The following is an 18,179-nucleotide window of genomic DNA, read 5'->3' as shown; positions in this document are numbered from 1 at the left end:
AGTGAACAAACTTGATCCTAAATGATTGTTACTGGCATGTGTCAAAAGTAAGATTCTTTAGTAAAGTAAAACAAAGGTAATTTCCACTTTCAAGGAGAGCTACCCCGTAAACATGATTTGTAGACTCAAACACACCAATTCTCATATGCCTTGGACTAGTTTTGGGAGTTCTGAACAATTGAACCCGATAACCTTGACCTTCCATTTTTTCTTTTTTCCTCAATAAATCGACGGAAATAACATTAAATAAGGGTGATCGGCATGCTCATCTCCAGATAGACGACCAAAATAAACAATGGCAGCATTGGCGACATTGTTGTTGCTAACGAGAGGAGATATTAACAGTACGCACAGTAATGGTGTCTTTCAAATTTGATCAACACCAAAAATGGGAGGTGATCCAGTAGAAAATTTTCCAATTAGTTCCTTCCATGCTTGCCATTGGATCACCTTCAAAATTCCATTGATTTCACAAAAATGGCTTCGATTGTTAAATCTCACTAGTCTTTACAATGTTGTCAGCCATCGCCCTTTCAACTTGTGAGTGAGAGAGGTATAAACTGGCGCTACGTCATCTCAACATGGAACTACGATGAATCTCATTGGTACAAGCTCCCTCCACATCAACATCTAATTGTTTAAGATACTTCATCAGCTGCTCTACCCTGAAATGCTACATGTAGAAATGGACGGACGTTCTTACATACAAAGTCGGGGCAATACAGCAGATCTTCAAGGTAGGGAAGATGGAAAGAATCAAAATTGATGCTAGGGTCATTATTCAGAGACAAGCAGAGAAGGGCACGGGCATTGCTATTAGCTTGGCTTGTGAAGAAGGCTCGAGTTTCTTTTCCATTTAAGCCACGTCCAAGCCTCTTCAATTCCCAGAAAGGACAATTATAGGCTGATTTCCAAAGGAATCAATCGATGAATAGATTCACTTTGACTTCCGGACAAACCTTGCGTTAGCATAAATTTTTTAGCTTGCATTTCACTAGCTTCAGAGAAAACCTAGGACTCAAACTAAACGGTGTACAATACGAGTCATCTACGGCAGTAAGAAAGATACAATGTACTACAAAAGGCATACTTTTACCAGTCAACATCCTATTGTCATAAAATCCCTGCAAGTCTCAACATGAACAAGCTGATAACATATATCATCTTCACGAGATAGGATAGTGAAACACTTTATTATACTGCCACAACAACCAGCGATACCGAAAGGGACAAGCAGGCAAACTACTCTTGGTAATCACACAACCAAGCAGATGATCAAAGTTTTAGGGAAAGGAGGTAAAACGTTTGAACTATGTAGTGAGGATGGGAGGCATGTAGTCAGATTTGGTGCCAAGAATCGGAGCCTTTGTATCAGGGAAGTGCTCGAATCCTGGCAGTTCAGTGATGACTCCATCACTGGCGACCCCAACAGGATAGCGAAGCAGGTGACCAGGCAAGTCACGCTCGAGTGTCTCGCTCGAGTAAAGATCCCAATACTTTTCAGCGATCTGATTCACCCTTCTGATACATTCCTCGCCTTCAGGCTGGAGGAATGAGTCATCAAGCATTCCCAGGTGCTCATACCACAAAGCCATACGGAAGCCATGGATCTGTCCACGTGCCGGCTCCCTTGTGGCCAAATGATGTGCTTGGTAGGCTCCCATTGCAATCTCTGAGTCTCTGGCACCATCCATCGATCTCTGGTTGATGTTGGCAGATCCAATTATGATGTACTCATCATCAACTGCACAAGAAACATCTCAATACAATCATTTCCCAAATAAGACTTAATGCAAAAGAAGAATTTTAGGACATCAACCAAAGTAGAATAAAATACTGTGCACACATGGGGCATGTTAATTGGATGGACACACAATCTTGTACCTTTTAGGAGGATTTCAACTGTAAGACCATAACCCAAATTTTTCTATTAATGTTGAATATACTTGAATCTAAAAGGGAGATAAATTATATGACAAACAAGAAGAAAGATGCAAAACACTCACCAATCATCATCTTTGCGTGAACATAGATCATGAATCTCCTGGCTTCCTGGGCTCTCAAATAATCTGAATCAGGTTCAGGTTTCTCCGAAGGTTCGTATTCTCCACTCCTCTTGACCTCCCGATTTCCAAGACAGAAAAATGTCAAATAATTCCGAGGGTCTTCCTCAATGCCCTTCGCTTGCAGAGCTTGGATAATATCCTTGTACATCATCTCCATTGTCCTCTTCTGCCAATCTAATATTGCCTGCACCGATCCACTCTCTGGAAAGCCCTCAGGCCACATTGGGACTACAACATAGACACTAAACCTCTCCCCAGCTTCAATCTTAGTAACAATTTTAAGTGAAAGTTCCTTAGGAATGAGATGCAAGGCACTAATTTCCTCAGGCTTTATACCATCAGCAGACCAATCAAAAGAGCTTCCAAGGAAATACTGATTCTCGATATAAATGAAATTTTTGGCACGTCGGATTGCATGAATATAAGCATCCTGAATGCTTCGATCGATGATATTATCCTTCCCACTGATAAGCCCAGCCCTAGCAGCATCTTCAGGAGTCTCGGGGAAGCCAAAAGCAGCTCCACCATCTATCGATCTGAATAATTGAACGTGCCATCTTTCAGGGTCATCGGGGAACATAACAGGAGAAGGGGGGATCAAATCATCAAGCTCCCTTAGCGGAAGAAGCAGGTCCTTACCGCCCTGCTTTCTCCATCGCTGCTCGAAATTATATAACACATCCCAAGCAATGGGTCCTTCAAGCCGCGAGTGAATATCATGCCAAGGTTCCCGAGGACCACCCTTGGTGATCGAAGCACCCGCAAAGTTTGGTTGGTGGAAGTCATCATGATGAGCCGTGTCCAACGTCCTGAACAGAGAGTGGAATGGAGTGTCATATCTCCCATCACAGAGATCAATACCACCTACAAAGCTCACAATCCTTCTCCTCTGTGAACCTTCACTAGGCATCTCACTGTCCACCACAACAATCTTCTGGTGATGAGTAAACATGGTAGAAATTTGCAGATCTTGAACAATGCTTCCACCATCATCAGGATTACGAGGGCACAAGACACAGTGCACCTCAGTATCATGGAAGTAATGTTCAGTTTCTTCATCATGAGTGGCCATCAGTCCATCCTTTTTCAACAAACCTACAGAAGTCCTATCATCCCAGACAAGCATCAGCACCCTAACACCTTCATTTGCCTTCTTTTTGAGGAGCTCCCCGATAGTGATGTCCCCCCCAGGCTTTGGCCTCCTTGAGTCCCTGACAAGGGAGATTTCAGTATACACTGACCAACCAGTAATGTAGATCAAGTGCTTTGCATTGCTGATCGCATCAAAGATATCTTCCCAACATCTGTGTGGCTCATAATGCTTGCCTCCGGCAAGAGGGATTTTTGGAATGAAGTTGTCCGGGATATGAGAATCCTGGTAAAGAGATACTTTACATCCTTGTCTCTGAGAGAAGAATGTATAAGGAACTCCAGGAAATTTCGCACTTCTAATACCCCTACCATAGATACGGTCTTTGCTGACGTCAAAGTAGTGCAGCTTCACATGGATCTTCGAACCTATAGGATTCCTTTCTTTATCCAAGATTTCAACCCATCTATCCAGCTCTTCCCCGCCCAACAACTCATCAACAGGTACATATGCTCTTCCAATCAATGTTGCACCGATAGGATTGTCATCCTTGATGGTAAATATAACATCTGAGGCCATGTGGGCACAATAGATGTGGAAGGACTCATACCAGCGTGGGTTAGAAGGTTCCTTTTCGAGTAATCTCGTCCTTCCAACTCTAGCCTTTCCTAAATCAATTGTGGCGTACAGTTTCGACACTCCCTTGCCTAAGCCAACGGTCTCTTCAATATTGGCCATTATCTGCAACAAAAAATGAAGTTTAGCAAACTTTGACAATTGAAGATAATAACTGTTTCAGCTAGAACAAAGATCCCATCAGTAGGGATGCTTGACAAAGATGCACGTGGATAAGCTTAAACTGTATGGCGATGATAGTCAATTATAAGCCTCTTCGTATAAGATGTTCCCTCATCACGTCCACCATCTAGGTCGATTGACATGATAAATGTTTAATCAACCTCTGTGAAGAAATTAATATCATGACTGGATTTACAGCATCTAGCCCAACAGTCACTCCTAATAATCAATCTTAATCACATGTCTCTAGTAATTAGTATATGAGACCATGCCCGTCGACAACATCAAGTGATCCCCTGACCAATCCTCAAGTCCCCGCCATTATTTATGTTTGTCTTCCTTCCTTCAAAATAAGCTATTCACATGTCGTTGACAGAAAATGGATTAAGCTTTGTCAGGGCACAAAATCACTGATGTCAACGGCCCCAAAGACAAGATAATCCATGAAAAGACGAGAGTTACCACAACTAACGCGAAAGAGATCGCCAACACGTAGTGATGTACGATACACACGGGGAAAAAGTCTTATGGAGATCGTAAGTGACATCGCCAATGCGAGCCGATCTCCGTACTATCATCACGAAAGCCACTCTCTTTTTTCAACACAACCGGCTAAAAGCGTCTCCGATCGAGGTCGAGAGACACGTGACAACGCGCCACCTTGCGAAGCCTAGGCCCTCAGCAGAACCGAACGATCGGCGACGGCTCACGGAGATCGAGGAGACGTACCTTGCGGAAGAACTTGGGAGCGCCGCCGTGGTGAAGCTGATCCACCTCATAGATCGTGGCGTGGAGCGTCCCGTGCAGCAGTATCTGCGCCATTTCGTCACCTGCGCACGGAGCCAAAAAAAAAAAAAAAAAGACCGAATCACACGACGAGATCGCGAAAAGGCAAAGACCAGAGCCCCTGCGCAACCAGGAGGCCGGCAGAGATCTTACGGTCTCGAGGGAAAAGGAAGAGGAATTTGAGAGACTCACGAGAGATCTGATAAGCTTTTGGGATGGAGGGAGGGAGGGAGGGAGAGGAGGATGGAGTGTGATGTGGGGAAATGAAGCGGGGATAGGATCAGGGGAGATAGGGAAGATCTGATCGGGTATTTTGGTAAAATCGATGCGAGTGTGCAGAGCTCGAGATCCGTTCAGACGGATAATTTATGCGAAACCAGCTGCACTGGTCCAACGTGGCAATGCCCGAGCACGCGGAGAACGCGCGTGTGGAGAGGGGGAGAGGACAGCGTTGAGCGCGAGCGGAGGAAAAGGCAATCCACATAATATTCAGCTTCCCTCATCGACGAAAACCACCCCGCGTCTGTTCGGCAGGTTGACGTGACCTTTAACTTTAGGGGAAATTAAAAGTGGAGCCCCCGGAGTTTCGCTTAATTCCTTTTCCTGGGGAGGTTCTTTTTGCTGCTTATCATGATTTTGCATCCAGGACCATTGCCTTCTTTTCTTTTTCTTTTCCCTTTTCCCCCTTAACAGGATATCCAAGGCCAAACGATGGTGGATCGCACCTTGTGGAGTGCGATAGTAGTACCCACCTTTAAGGGGACAAAAAGTCTCCTTACGATGATTACGTGATTCACAGAATGTGACCGAACAATCACATTGTTCACATAATATGCATGTCATTCTATACTATTCTGAATGCTGAAAATACTCGATTCACAAAGTTTAATTATCACGTGAAATGCATTTTCCTTATCACAAAACTGTGTTGATTTTTGACTTATGAGAGTGCTTAAACAAAACGATAATGGAGACTGAATTTGGACATTGTGTTTCTTGAGATAAACAAATCGCATCGTCCTACCGTTGCATTAATCTAAATGGGATTCTTCTTATCCATAAAATCACCGAGAGTTCGAAGGGATAGCAGATGGATAAGTTTAGTGAAATTCTCGTCAAGGCTAATAGTGGATTTCAATCGATTAAAAAAATATTTATTGAAAATTGCTAATGGCCATATGTTAAAGTCCAAGAACTATTCAATCCATCTCAATTCCAGTCCCTAAAGATTATAAATGCATGACTAAATTAGGAGACTATACTTTTAATTAGTAGGAGTAACCATAACCATATAAAAAGTCAACATATGGATGCAAAGCTATATTGCTTTTCTAGGCCAAACTTGACATCTTCACATGCTCATTAATGCATTTCCGGATACGTTGTTATCAATCGGAGGATTTGGTGGCCACCTAAATTCAGAGGTGCAATCTGTCAAAATGAAAATGACTCATCCTAATCATCCCACATAAATAAGAATACTCTCATCGCTTTATTTTTGTATGAAAAGGAGTTTATTTTATTATTGTCGCAAACTAGAGACGATGATGTTCATTATAATATATCTTCCATTTTCTATGACCAAATTATAATATATAAAGCAATTCGTGTCTCGTGATGAAAGCCTTAATGAGTCGAGAGAATCGATGAAGTTGGAGCAGATTACGTGTTGAAAATACTCTACTAAAGAACATCACAACTTAGATTAAATTGTGGCTAATTGGTAATTATGCCAATTTATGGAATTAGAGGGGTGCAAAAGAAAGAAAGGTGTACAGGGGGACAATTGCAAAAAGTACACGCACCAAGAAAGTGAAATTCGTACACCTCAAAAGTCCGCACTAACTGATTTTTCCAATCGCATCATCTTGTTCAAAAAAAAAAAAAAAAATCACATCATCGAAATTTCATTAAAATCGCTCAAAGCATGAATTTTTTCTATTTTCTTTCCGACAGATCCATTTTGACAAGGATTCAACATAGTCCTATGGAGAAATGCTGGTATGGCACTAATGCGGTAATGATGCGTCGTCCACGAGGGTTTGTGAATGAAACTAAAGTTAAATATCACGAAAAACTCGAAATTAATACTTCCAAATAAATTTATTCTCCATTGATTTTCGTTAAATTTTATCATCAAATTACTGAGTTTCATAACACTGGAAAATCAATAAATGTACCAATTTAGAATTTTATTGTTTGATTATCATAAGTGTAATAATTTGTGTTTTTTCGTAAAATTAATCTAATTTAATGGAAATTAACAGAAAGTAGATTTATTATAAATATACAAGTTTTGATTTTTTTAATTTTTCATAGATATATCAGTTTCAAATTTTTCATAATATTAATCTAAAATGAAAAATGTAGTGAAAATTATAAGTTCACAATTCAGTGGCCGGATTGAAATTTACCCTTTAGCAGTGTCTTTTAGCGTGGAGCAATTCTCTCCCTTCTTCATCTTCCTCTTCTTCTTTTTCTTTTCCTGAAAAGAAAGAAATAAAGTAACAAAATAGCAAATTTTCTCTGCCGTAGTCGCGAGGTCGGCAGAAACAACAGATGGCAACGGACGCGGACTTGAGAGCACGTTCCCACCCGTCGTGCACTGCACGTTACCACCCATGAATGTCGTAACTTCATCGAATACATGGATGGTCAACTGATTTGTAAATGGATTGCAGTTTGATATCCTTGATATAAAAATTATCAGCATAAATCTCAATTTACTATATTGGGGACTAGGTCGATGACATGCCTTAAGAGGAAATTACCAAAAAAGTCATAAATTATTTATGTCAATCTAATTTTAAAATCCTAAACTTAAGTTGGAAATCACAAACATGAATATCAATCCTTTTATATGATATGATTGATGGTGATGTCGAAATTTTTTATAATTTTTAATAAATTTTTATTTGTTTGTTTGTTCCTTTTTCTTTTGTTCCAATCTCAACAAGGATTGGCCAGTGACTCTTGAGAGAAAAAAAAAAAGAAAGAACATTAGAGAAAAAGAGAAAAAAAAACATATATTTAAAAATTATAAAAATTATCAATGTCAAAAGACTAATCATTTTATATAGCATTTTCGCCATTCAAGTCAACAATTTTTTATGAAAATTAACTTTATGTACTCAATTAGTGAAATGTAAAAGATAAGAATTAAATTGAGATAAGTCCAATGGATTTAAGATTTTTTGATAATTTTCTCAATGTCTACGCGTAATATTAGTGGATATATAACGGGTGATCTATTGTGTCCTTTTATATTCTTTTCATCAATAGAATGTAATTTTTCCTTTTTTGGTTGGACGGATCAACAGAGCGTAAGTTGAAAAACGCCTGTTCCGGTTCACATGGACCGAGCCCGTTGCAATAGTTAATCACGTAGCGTCCACGACGGCCGTTAACTCATTTATCAGCGAGGGTGGCAAGCTGGAAGGACCAAAATGGAGCAGGAGTGGCGGGAGTGGATAGAGCAAAGATTGATGGGGCCCAAAAAAGGGATGGGGGGAAATTAAAAAATATATATATTAAGAATAAGATATTTGCTTCGGCTACAGCGATCGGATCGTTACGCTGTCGGCAACATTAAGATCGCGCCACGTAAGCTTTAAACCGAGGTTGAGGTCGTAACTCGAATTTGACGATGGATGACTTGCGGCCTGTGGGCCCCAGGAGACGCGTAGAGCACACGGCACGTGCATCACATCACATTAACACGTGGACGGGGGGTAATGCTAGCGATGCGATCGCTGATCCGATCCACGCCACCGAATTCTGTATTCTATTTTTCTATAATAATTTTAATGAAGGAAAAAGTCATCAAAGGGTGCGATTGGGAGAGGTTTTCCCAAAATCCTTGGGCGCCCAAAGTTCTTTAGGTTAAATAGAGTGTGTTCGACAACTTTTTTTAAATCTCATTTCTCAAATGCAAGTCTTTCAAAGGCACCAAAAAGGCAGGTGAGGGGGACCTTGAAATTTTACCTTTTGGACATGTTGAGTTACTGTTCATCTTCTTTATTGAACATGACTAGTATGATTACGTAAAAGGCAAACAATCATGTAGCAAAAGACGGATAGCCGGGCAACCCCAAACAATGATCGTAGCGACCTACATTTGTTGCACGACCTTCATGAAGGGCTGCTTGAGCTTGCGCAACCTACCTTCGACGACCTAGATTTAGGTTGCAGCCGCTTGGTTGTGCCCTCGCAAGGGTCACCTGACCTTAGGCAACCCTTGCTGGTGGTCTCCGAGGATTGCTTGAGGTCTTGCAACCTCATAGATCGGCCATTGGCGAAAGATTTCAATTGTCGGTGTCCACTTGCCCTCGTCGGCCAACTTTTTTCATTATTTTTCTTTTGATAATTTTTTTCATTTTTTAATCATAAAAGTAATTTGTAAATATAATTTCTCTAAACGCTATGCTTAAAGGTATTTCATGATGAATTTTCAAATTAAAATTTAATAGACACAATTTGCATTTTGAAAAACCTCTTTAATCTTAAATCATTTATATTTTTCCAAATATTTTCTCTAAAAATCCAACCAAATGCACTCAAAAAACATTAAACTTTGCTCGGTATGACAAATTTATCATTAACCTTTTTTATTACACAAAAAACCATAAACTTCACCAATCGTGATACATTTACCTCAAATTTTTTTCGCAACATACAAAATTCTAAACTTATATTCGTATAACACATTTACCCCAAATTATATTTGCATGACACTTTACCAGAGAGAGAAGAAGAAAAAAAGGAAAGAAAAAGGAAAAAGGAGAAACATAAAAATGAAAGAAAAAGGAAACAGAATTAAAATTAAAAGATGAAAATGCCATTTAGCCATAAATTTTGGGGTAAATGTGTCACAGTTAGTAAAATTTTGAATTTTTTGTGTCACAAAAAATGTTTGGCTTGTAGTCAAATAATGATGAAGATCAGTTTTTCTCAAATTCTCACCTTCCAATATTTAAGTAGGTCAGGCAATATTTTTGTAAATTATTTTTGAGTAAAGACATTAAATCTGAAAATACAATTCCCTTCATGAACAGAATTTTAACATAAACAAAATTTCCACTAGAAAACATTAAATTTTTACAAAATTTAAAGTTTAAGAACTATTCGTTGGATTTCAATTGTATACATTAAATTACTCCTTTTTTTTTATTAATTAGCAGGAGTAAACATAACAATACAAAAGGTTGGCATACGAGTTGCTATATTATTCTTCTAGAACAAACCCAACAAAACCTTCAAATTATCGTCGATGCATTCATTATTGATGTGTCATTATCAACTATAGGAGGAATTGGCGGCTTCCCAGATTCAAAGCTGTAATTAATAATGTGGACGGACGAGAGGGTGAACCTGGGGCATGGGGAATAAAAAGTAAAGATTGATGGGGCCCAGAAAGGGGGAAAATAAAAATTAAAAGTAAAGATTGATGGGGGCCCGGAATGGGGGAAAATAAATTAAAAGTAAAGATAAGATGTGTTTTTAATAGCTACAGTCATGGGTACGTTTGTCGGCAACAGTAGATCGCGCCACGTAAGCCCCAAAAACCGAGGTAGACTCGATGAATTTAATAATGGACCGACCTGGGGACCCAGGAGACAAGGCGAGCACAAACCCAGAAAGGAGAGAGCGGTGGCGCGTAACGCGCGTCGTTGGGGTACGTGTCATCACGTGAGCACGGGTAATGGTTGCGGCGCGATCGTGGATCTGATCGAAAGGCACGGAATTCTGTACCCCATTATTTTTATAACAATAACTATTGATCATTAATAAGTAGGAGTGGGCATCCGTAACTCTGAACCGATTCCGAATCAGCACAAGCCTCTTGATATTGATTCGGTTCCCAAGAAGACTGGCACAATCAATGATCTTAGAATCCTTCGATCGGTAGAATTTTTTATATAAAAAATTATAAGTCAAACGATATTTACAGCATTAAACGGCTTCTTAGTAAAAATTCTAAATAATTTTACACTATTTTTTTTAATAACTCAGACTTCTAATGTATTTTGTGGTATCAACAATCATAATTTACAAAGAATGAAAATATATTCATGAGAAATCCTTACGGCATCCAAAACGATGTAAACGACTCCTTGTACTATAATCTTTCAATACTTTTTTTTTTTTTTTCCGGTAATCTTTGTCCATGACATAGCAATCATTTTGAATTGTTCCCCCATCAGCGGAGAGTGGTTGGCTTGGAGTCGAATGATGATAGAAGACTAGCTTCTCTCCAATCGTCATCTTCAATCATTTAAGCAGGACGGATGTGATTTTGCAAGCTGTTTCCAAGTAAAGACAATCAAAATGCTTTGTTTCTTGTTTTTTGTTTTTTTTAATATACTTATTTACCACAGTCCAACCCGAAACTATTATTTTCCTTATGGACTCTTTCAATTGCGTTATAACATAAATAAAATCTAAAAAAAATTCTAAGTGTTAGGATTAAACATACAAACACAACGAAAATAGATAGTTAAGGCGAAAATAAGAAATCGAGACACGAGATTTATCCTAATTCATCCTTAAGTGGGGATTTTATTATAATTAGAACTCTTGATTATAAAAAAAAATTATATATACTCAATAGTTATTTATGGATTGGTGCCTCTTTCACGCCCCGCGCCTAAGATCCTCTTAAAATAAATTTTTTTTTTACAAAATATTTAGGAAATGCCTAAATATCCGCATGGTGGTGCCGAACTTACGGTGCAGGCCCCCCGATTGCTTCTTCCAATGGACCGAATATGTTGCTAACCTTTGACCAAGTCCGATTGGCACAATGATCTCATGGCTTTCTCGAATAAAAATACAAGTATTTATATAAAAAAAATAAAGGCTAACATTTTTTCCACCTCAAATATGCCAACTAGAATTTATAATATCATAACTTTACTAGTCCCACTTTAGCATGCTATTAGAATTTTTTTATTTATTACAGGTCTAGAGTTAAATATGTGACCTACTATTGATTTAAGCTTATTTCTTACTTTTTAATCATTTCCTTTTTCTTATTCATTTGGAATGAAATTAGTTGATTTATTTGGTAGATAGCCAAGGAGCTATTGCATTAATGAGTTGTATATCTACGCTTTATTCTATACTAGTAAAACATCATCATGAAAATCGCCCAAGCACAAGTAAGAGTACATAAAATCATCAGCTAGTTTTAGTGAATGTGTTTCATTTAACCAATACTCTGATATTTGTCATTACATTAAAATATGTTTATTTTAGCAGCTAAATTTCACTTTATTCAGTGAATCTAATAGTCAAATTTGTATCTAGTTTTCATGTCATTTAAATTTCACAGTTGTTAAATCTAATAGTCAAAAACTGTTTTTTTTTTTCCGGAACAAAATTAGAACAAAAAAAAAGAAATAAAAAAAAAGTTACTTTTCTGAACAAAAAGAGTTTCCTTATTTATCTTAACAACTGTTTTTTGGTACTATCAGTGTCGTTGGTGGGGGTGTTTCCAGCCATATTTAAAGATGAAAAAAGCGTGAGCCTATCAAAAATCGTCATTGCAATTATAAAATCCAATGGGATGGGAATTTCCGACGTGGAATTTCCTCTTCTCTTGTTTTTTTTTTTTTTGGGGGAATTCCACGCTCTCTTCTGAACCCGCATGGCCACCCAAGAATCTGGGCCGGGCCGTCTCTCTCCCACGAGGCCCATATTCTGGCCCAAAGTAAGGCCCGCGATAGAATTCCTCGTCTCTTCTTCAACCATGGTGGCGGTACAGCTGAAACTTCGATCAACTCTCTCTATTCACCGGACGCAACAGAAGTTCAGGGAAGAACGAGAAGAGAGAAACCGTCGGATTAAATCATGCTTCTCGCAGTTCTCTTCGCTAACTCGGAAGGAAACATTCTCGTCGAGAGGTTCGAGCTCGTTCGGAACCATTTCTGTCGTTCTCGTCTCGTCGTTTGATTTTTTTTTAAATTCCTGAAGCAAGATCCAGCTTCTTGTTTCTTAATCGGAGCTGCCGATGTGTAGCTTCCCCGTTTGGATTTCGATTTATCCGATGCCCTTCGTTTTGATCGGACGTGTCGCGTTTGCCGTGCTCGATCGGCGTGTCCATGCGGATCGGGGTCGATTCCCCCCTTCGATCTGCGGCGGAGTAATTCGCCCGCGTTTTGCAGTTAGGCTCGATTGGGTGTGCCCAAGTTTCGATTTTTCGCATTCTTTTTTGGGAGTTTCGATTACTAGTTATCTCTGTGGAGGAAGAAAACTTGGAACAGACTGATACATACGAGTAATTCGTGACGATCGCCTGATGGATTTGGAGTTCTTTTTTCTTTTCTGGGGGTTTGGTCGAGTGGCTAGACTACATAAGCATTTGGCACTAAATGGCTTTTGATCAGGCACGGTGGTAGCTATTGAATCCAGTTAGTGGCTATTAATGTGAATGCTGAATTCCCTCCAATTTTGCATTTTGCTTAATGATTTCGGTTCTCGAGCACTTACTTGGCAGCTATGGTATTCTCTAATTCGTATCTGGGACGATGTGTGGGCTGTAATTGATATTGTCTTCTTGGCTAGGTTCAATGGAGTCCCGGCCGAAGAACGCCTCCACCGGCGATCATTCTTGGTTAAGCTGGGAGCGGGAAACCTTAAAGGTGCAAAAAATGAAGAGCTCCTTGTGTTGCCCTTTCCCTCCTTATTCTCCATAGCTGGAAGTGTCGTTGAAGGCAGTAAAATTTGGAGCCTCCTTGTTGGAGGGTTTAATAATTTACTTAAAAACTTGGAACTTGACTGCATCAATGGCCACAACTTTTAATTGGAACCGATTTAGGGTTTTTGGTAGTCAAAAAAATTAATTTAATGTAAAAATTTATCATAAATGTATGAATTTAAGATTTTTCGTGGTATCAATCCTAATTATATAACCATTCATTGCATCCTCAAATATCAATTATTTATTGTTCTTACTTAAAAAGTGATACTAATATGATGTATTAGAAATATTTATGCAATATTAAGGTTTCGATTCATTTAAGCGATTGAAAATTAAATCATATGAGGACATTAACTCTAAAAAGAATAAATGTATATAATATTCATTTTGGGTCTAGTCATTAGGAGTGGATGGTAAATTATAATTTATATTTCAGAAATAGATTTGGAATAAAAATTAGAAGTTAAATTTTTTTACTTTTTTATTTTTGAAACAGAAATGAGAAATAAAAATTCTTCTCATTATTCGTCCTTGCTATGAACCGGTCGTTTATCCGTTGTCGCTGACCACCGTCCACTAATTGCCTGTCGTTGCCACCGCCGTTTGCTGCTCTCTACCATCCATCGGTTACTGGTTGCTACGGCGATTGCCATTGCCCATTGTTGCCACCATTGCGGCGGCCGTTGGTCGCCTGTCGCTATCCATCGATTACCGGTCGCTATTCGCCGATGGCCCGCCACTGCCGGTTGCCACCATTTAGAAGGAAATTTTTTTATGTTGTTATCAAATTAGTATTTTACTTAGATACTCATCTAAAAATAAAAATAACAAAATTTATTTCTCTCTCTAACCAGAATGGATATCATTGCCACCCTACACGTCGTGTATGGCAGGATCTCATTCCAGGAACTGCCAATAGGGAAATTGGACACCGACCTTGCTTTCGCTCACGCTCGGTTCGATCGACAGTAAAACCTTGGCGGCGAAATCTTGAAGACGAAGATGAAGTTGTCGTGGAACAAGAAGAACGCCGGCGCCAAACGCCCCCTCAGCGCCGTTTCCAAGTTCCCAAATCTCCCTTTCGACGAAGAAGACGACGACCCACCACCGCCACCGGGCAAAGCCCCCGAAGACGCCGGCGTTTCGGGGGACCAAGAACGACCGGCGCCAAAAGCCCTAGCTTCGGATGAGGACGGCCCGTCGCCGTCGCCGTCGTCGTCGTCGTCGTCGTCGCCTGATCACCGGGAGCTGGCTCGGTCGTTTCAGTCTCAAGGCGACAAGCTCGCTGAGGTGAATCGCGGTTCTTCGTGTCTGCTTTCGATTTCTTTTTGCCCCTTTGCGGTTTCTTGGAAATTCCGATGTTGCTCTGTTGGGAGTCGAACTTGATTGACGTGTAGAATAGCTCGCTGCTTACCCCGTGTGAATGTTTTAGCCCGTCCAACCTGTCTGATTTGAGGAGTTGCTTACTGGGATTGTGACCGTTTTACTGCTGTGGGAGGTTGAGAAAAAATAATTGAAGAGCTAACCTCCATTTATCTGCAGGGGAAATTTTTTCAAGGTCCTTTTTTTTTTGGTTATTTCGAATTTTGCTTTCCGAAGAAAGTAAATTTTCTTAATAATCTCTCAAATATATTTTGGTTCCTCTTTTCTTTAAGGTCCCCCATATTATTGGTGGTGGTGGAAGTGGGAATGAAATGTCCAGTGATATGGAGTGCGTTGGGGTTGATTTGCTGAAGAGGGAATGGAATGAAATGATTGGGATATGGAATTACAAAACTTTATAGTCAGCTGTTACTTTATTAATGTCGATTTGCTGTATATTAAGTTCTTTTTCCAATTGGGTAGACATAATAGTAAAAGCCCATAGTCCATTTTGGTAAAATCTGAGCCTGAAGATCTTGGTCAATTTGTACAACTTGTTTTGGGTATTGTTGTGATACCCCTAATTGTGGACTTGGCAGCCTTTAAATTGGCTTTAAGAGTTTCCAACTTTAATGTTGATTGCTCCTGGCTATCATCCTGTCATATTGTTTGGGGAACTCGTGTCAGCATCATGTAATCGGATTATGAGGTTAATAGGACTATCTATATCTTTTGGTGGCAAGTAATTTTATTGGCTTATGAACTTTGCTGCTTCATGAAAGAGTTGGCTCATTGGCAAGAGGAACTCTTGCAACATCCTGTTGATTTTTACAACTGAACATGTTGAATGGTTTAACTGCTTCTGGATGTTTTCTCATCATTGTTGAGATTGCAATCATTCCATAATTTGTAGCTGTAATGAAGGTTTTTGATGTAGTTTGCTCGTGTATGATTATCGGGCTTCATTCTTATGGCTCATTCACTTTTGAAGGAAGGAAAATACCGGGAAGCACTAGGGAAGTGGGAGACTGCTCTTACCTTGATGCCTGAGAATGCAGTTTTGCATGAGCAAAAGGCACAACTCTTGCTTGAGATAGGAGACGCATGGGGCGCTCTGAAGGCAGCAAATAGTGCGTCCCACATACCATTCCTTTTACTCGTCCTTCATGTCTTCCATTAGATGATTTATGGGGTTCTTTATTTTAATCTCAGCAGCAGTGTCAAACTAATTATATATACAACGATTTTCTTCTCAAGTATTTTTCTGTTCTTGATTATGTTCTCCCATGTTTTGGTAAAACATTCTAATAGTTGTCAATTTTGTCCACATGTACGTCCTTTTTCCTTGACCATTGGTGTTGCAACATTAGTATCGCATGCTTAAAAGCTTTAACAAGCTTAGAAGTTCTTCAACCTCTGCTGATAAATATCTCAGCATACTTACAAATGTCCTCTTTCCCAGGAGCCACTGAATTGGATCCACCTTGGGCTGAGGTATGTCTGGAGTTCTGGACGAACTCAGTTGCAATTTTATTAGTTATTTGCGCAAATGTTGCATGTGTTGACCATATCATAGCTTGTAGATCTTGGTGAGAGTCTTCTAGTATCTATTAATCTGTGTTGCCAAGTGCATGAAGTTATAACACTACTTTGCCATTGTGAGCTTATGTATTGTTTGCATTAAGTCCCCTCTTCAACATCTTCACCTATGGTGATGCCTGTTGTCCACCCCTTTATGTTGGTTTTTGTTTTCTATGTTAAGGATGCAAATTTGTCATGTGGTCTCTCTTTTCTTCATGGCTTTTCTTCAGCCAGCAGATCTTATTAGAAATTATTCACTTTAATGTTCATATGAGAGGTATTGATAAATATTTGTCAATATCGATGTCAGAGCCAATAAACTTCATTAAATTTGAGGAGAGTAATTCCAGACAACTTTTCTGCTACATCTTGAAAATGTACCTTGGCTGTAAGGAGTATCGCCAAGAGTAGCTGTTCAACCTTCTTAGTTTCTATTACGTTCTGCCTTTTATTATGAACAACAAGTGGATCGAATTGAATATACTAAGTTGTGGAGGGAGAAGAGATCCAATTGAAGGATCTAACATTGAAGCATATAACCAAGAAGGTTGCAAAAAGATGATTATGCAAGTAGAGAAAGGATGCACGAGTACTAGCTAAATGACATGAAGGAACTCTTTATAATATTAGCTGGAATAGTTATCTTTTTTGTTGGTCAGAATTGTCTTCTCATGTCCTTTACATGACCTCAAGGAGATTACTCCCTTAATTCATGGAGGCATGCGAATTTGCCACATTTGTAGGGGATTATATTCTATCTAATATGTTAATTGTTGAACAGAACAAAGTTATTATCATTTATCGCATGTTTAGTTATTGTGTTCACTTGATTCTGTTCTATGTTCATTATTGTTAACTTTCTTGCCGAAAATAGTTTTGTCATACAGACAATTAAATTATTTTTCTCCTTTTGGAGCGTTGAATTTATGCAGGCATGGATCACGCTGGGTAGAGCACAGTTAAACTTTGGAGAGCCTGATAGCGCTATTGCTAGTTTCGATAGAGCATTATCTCTTAAGGTATGCTGCTGATCTTTGTAGTTCTTCTAGCTTTAGCATGCAAAAGATACTAATGAATTAGCCCCCCACATTGCAGCCAGCTTGTGAAGAAGCTCAGGATGACCGGAGAACTGCACTACATCTTGTAAAGAAGCGAAAGCAGCTGCATTTGTCGGGCGTGAGCACAACAAAAAATCGTTTTGCAGTTGGAGATAAAGAATGACTCTTTGGTCCAGTTACTTGCATGTTCTGGCTCTAGAGAAGGAGCCCATGGCCCTTACGTATATAAAGCTTTCACGAGTTATGAGGAGCTATCATACCTTGTTAAGCTCTTAAGAAGATGCAAGGTGGTTGAGGAAAACTTTATAGTCCTACTTTCCTTGTTTGAAACTAGGAGGGCAAAAGTTGGGAGGATGTCACCTCTCATCCGATTGAAAGCTGGTCTCTTTAGATATCTTGCCTTTTCACCCTTGAGACTAGGACTTTTGTTTCTTCTTGCTTACTTTCTTCTGAATCCTTTTTGTACGTTATTGTACTAATTTCTTTCAGCATAACGCCATCATCTGCTGAAAAGGGATAGATGACTGATGCTTGAACGAAGAATGTAGGTTCACAAAGCATACTCAGTTATCGTTGTGGCTATGACGTGATACTACAGTTCTGGAACGTGTGGAGAGTCGTTTATACTCTGTTGGATCTTTGGCCTTTCTACTTTATCGTTGTACCTAGAAATGAATGAGCATATGAATTTTGTCTCAGTGATAATGCTCTTGCCTGAACCATCGTCATAGTGCCCG

At 39.4% G+C, this 18,179-nt stretch overlaps 2 protein-coding genes across 3 annotated transcripts; one reads left to right on the top strand and one right to left on the bottom strand.

The window, feature by feature from the left end:
• Positions 1–1,049: 1,049 nt before the first annotated feature.
• On the bottom strand, positions 1,050–5,097 carry LOC104450554 (phospholipase D alpha 1). The gene is made up of 4 exons (XM_010065156.3): positions 4,933–5,097; positions 4,684–4,784; positions 2,007–3,897; positions 1,050–1,744 (listed from the first exon to the last, which is right to left on the bottom strand). Exons 2-4 carry the CDS (start codon positions 4,774–4,776, stop codon positions 1,311–1,313), a joined length of 2,418 nt encoding a protein of 805 aa, XP_010063458.1. The 5' UTR covers positions 4,777–4,784; positions 4,933–5,097; the 3' UTR covers positions 1,050–1,310.
• A 9,190-nt stretch (positions 5,098–14,287) lies between these two features.
• On the top strand, positions 14,288–18,140 carry LOC104450553 (tetratricopeptide repeat protein 33). 2 transcript variants are annotated; one of them, XM_010065155.3, is made up of 5 exons: positions 14,288–14,731; positions 15,795–15,933; positions 16,266–16,297; positions 17,317–17,403; positions 17,484–18,140. In XM_010065155.3, the coding sequence occupies exons 1-5, from the start codon at positions 14,444–14,446 to the stop codon at positions 17,529–17,531; spliced, it is 594 nt and encodes a 197-aa protein (XP_010063457.2). In that variant the 5' UTR covers positions 14,288–14,443; the 3' UTR covers positions 17,532–18,140. The 2 variants fall into 2 exon arrangements, with proteins under 2 accessions (XP_010063457.2, XP_010063456.2); XM_010065154.3 differs by having other exon boundaries at positions 14,296–14,731; positions 17,480–18,071.
• Positions 18,141–18,179: the final 39 nt, after the last annotated feature.

This window comes from Eucalyptus grandis, chromosome 6, assembly GCF_016545825.1.
Source record: "Eucalyptus grandis isolate ANBG69807.140 chromosome 6, ASM1654582v1, whole genome shotgun sequence".
Classification (NCBI taxonomy): Eukaryota; Viridiplantae; Streptophyta; class Magnoliopsida; order Myrtales; family Myrtaceae; genus Eucalyptus; species Eucalyptus grandis.
The sequence above is the reverse complement of the archived record's forward strand: the minus strand, read 5'-3'. Positions and strand labels throughout refer to the sequence as shown.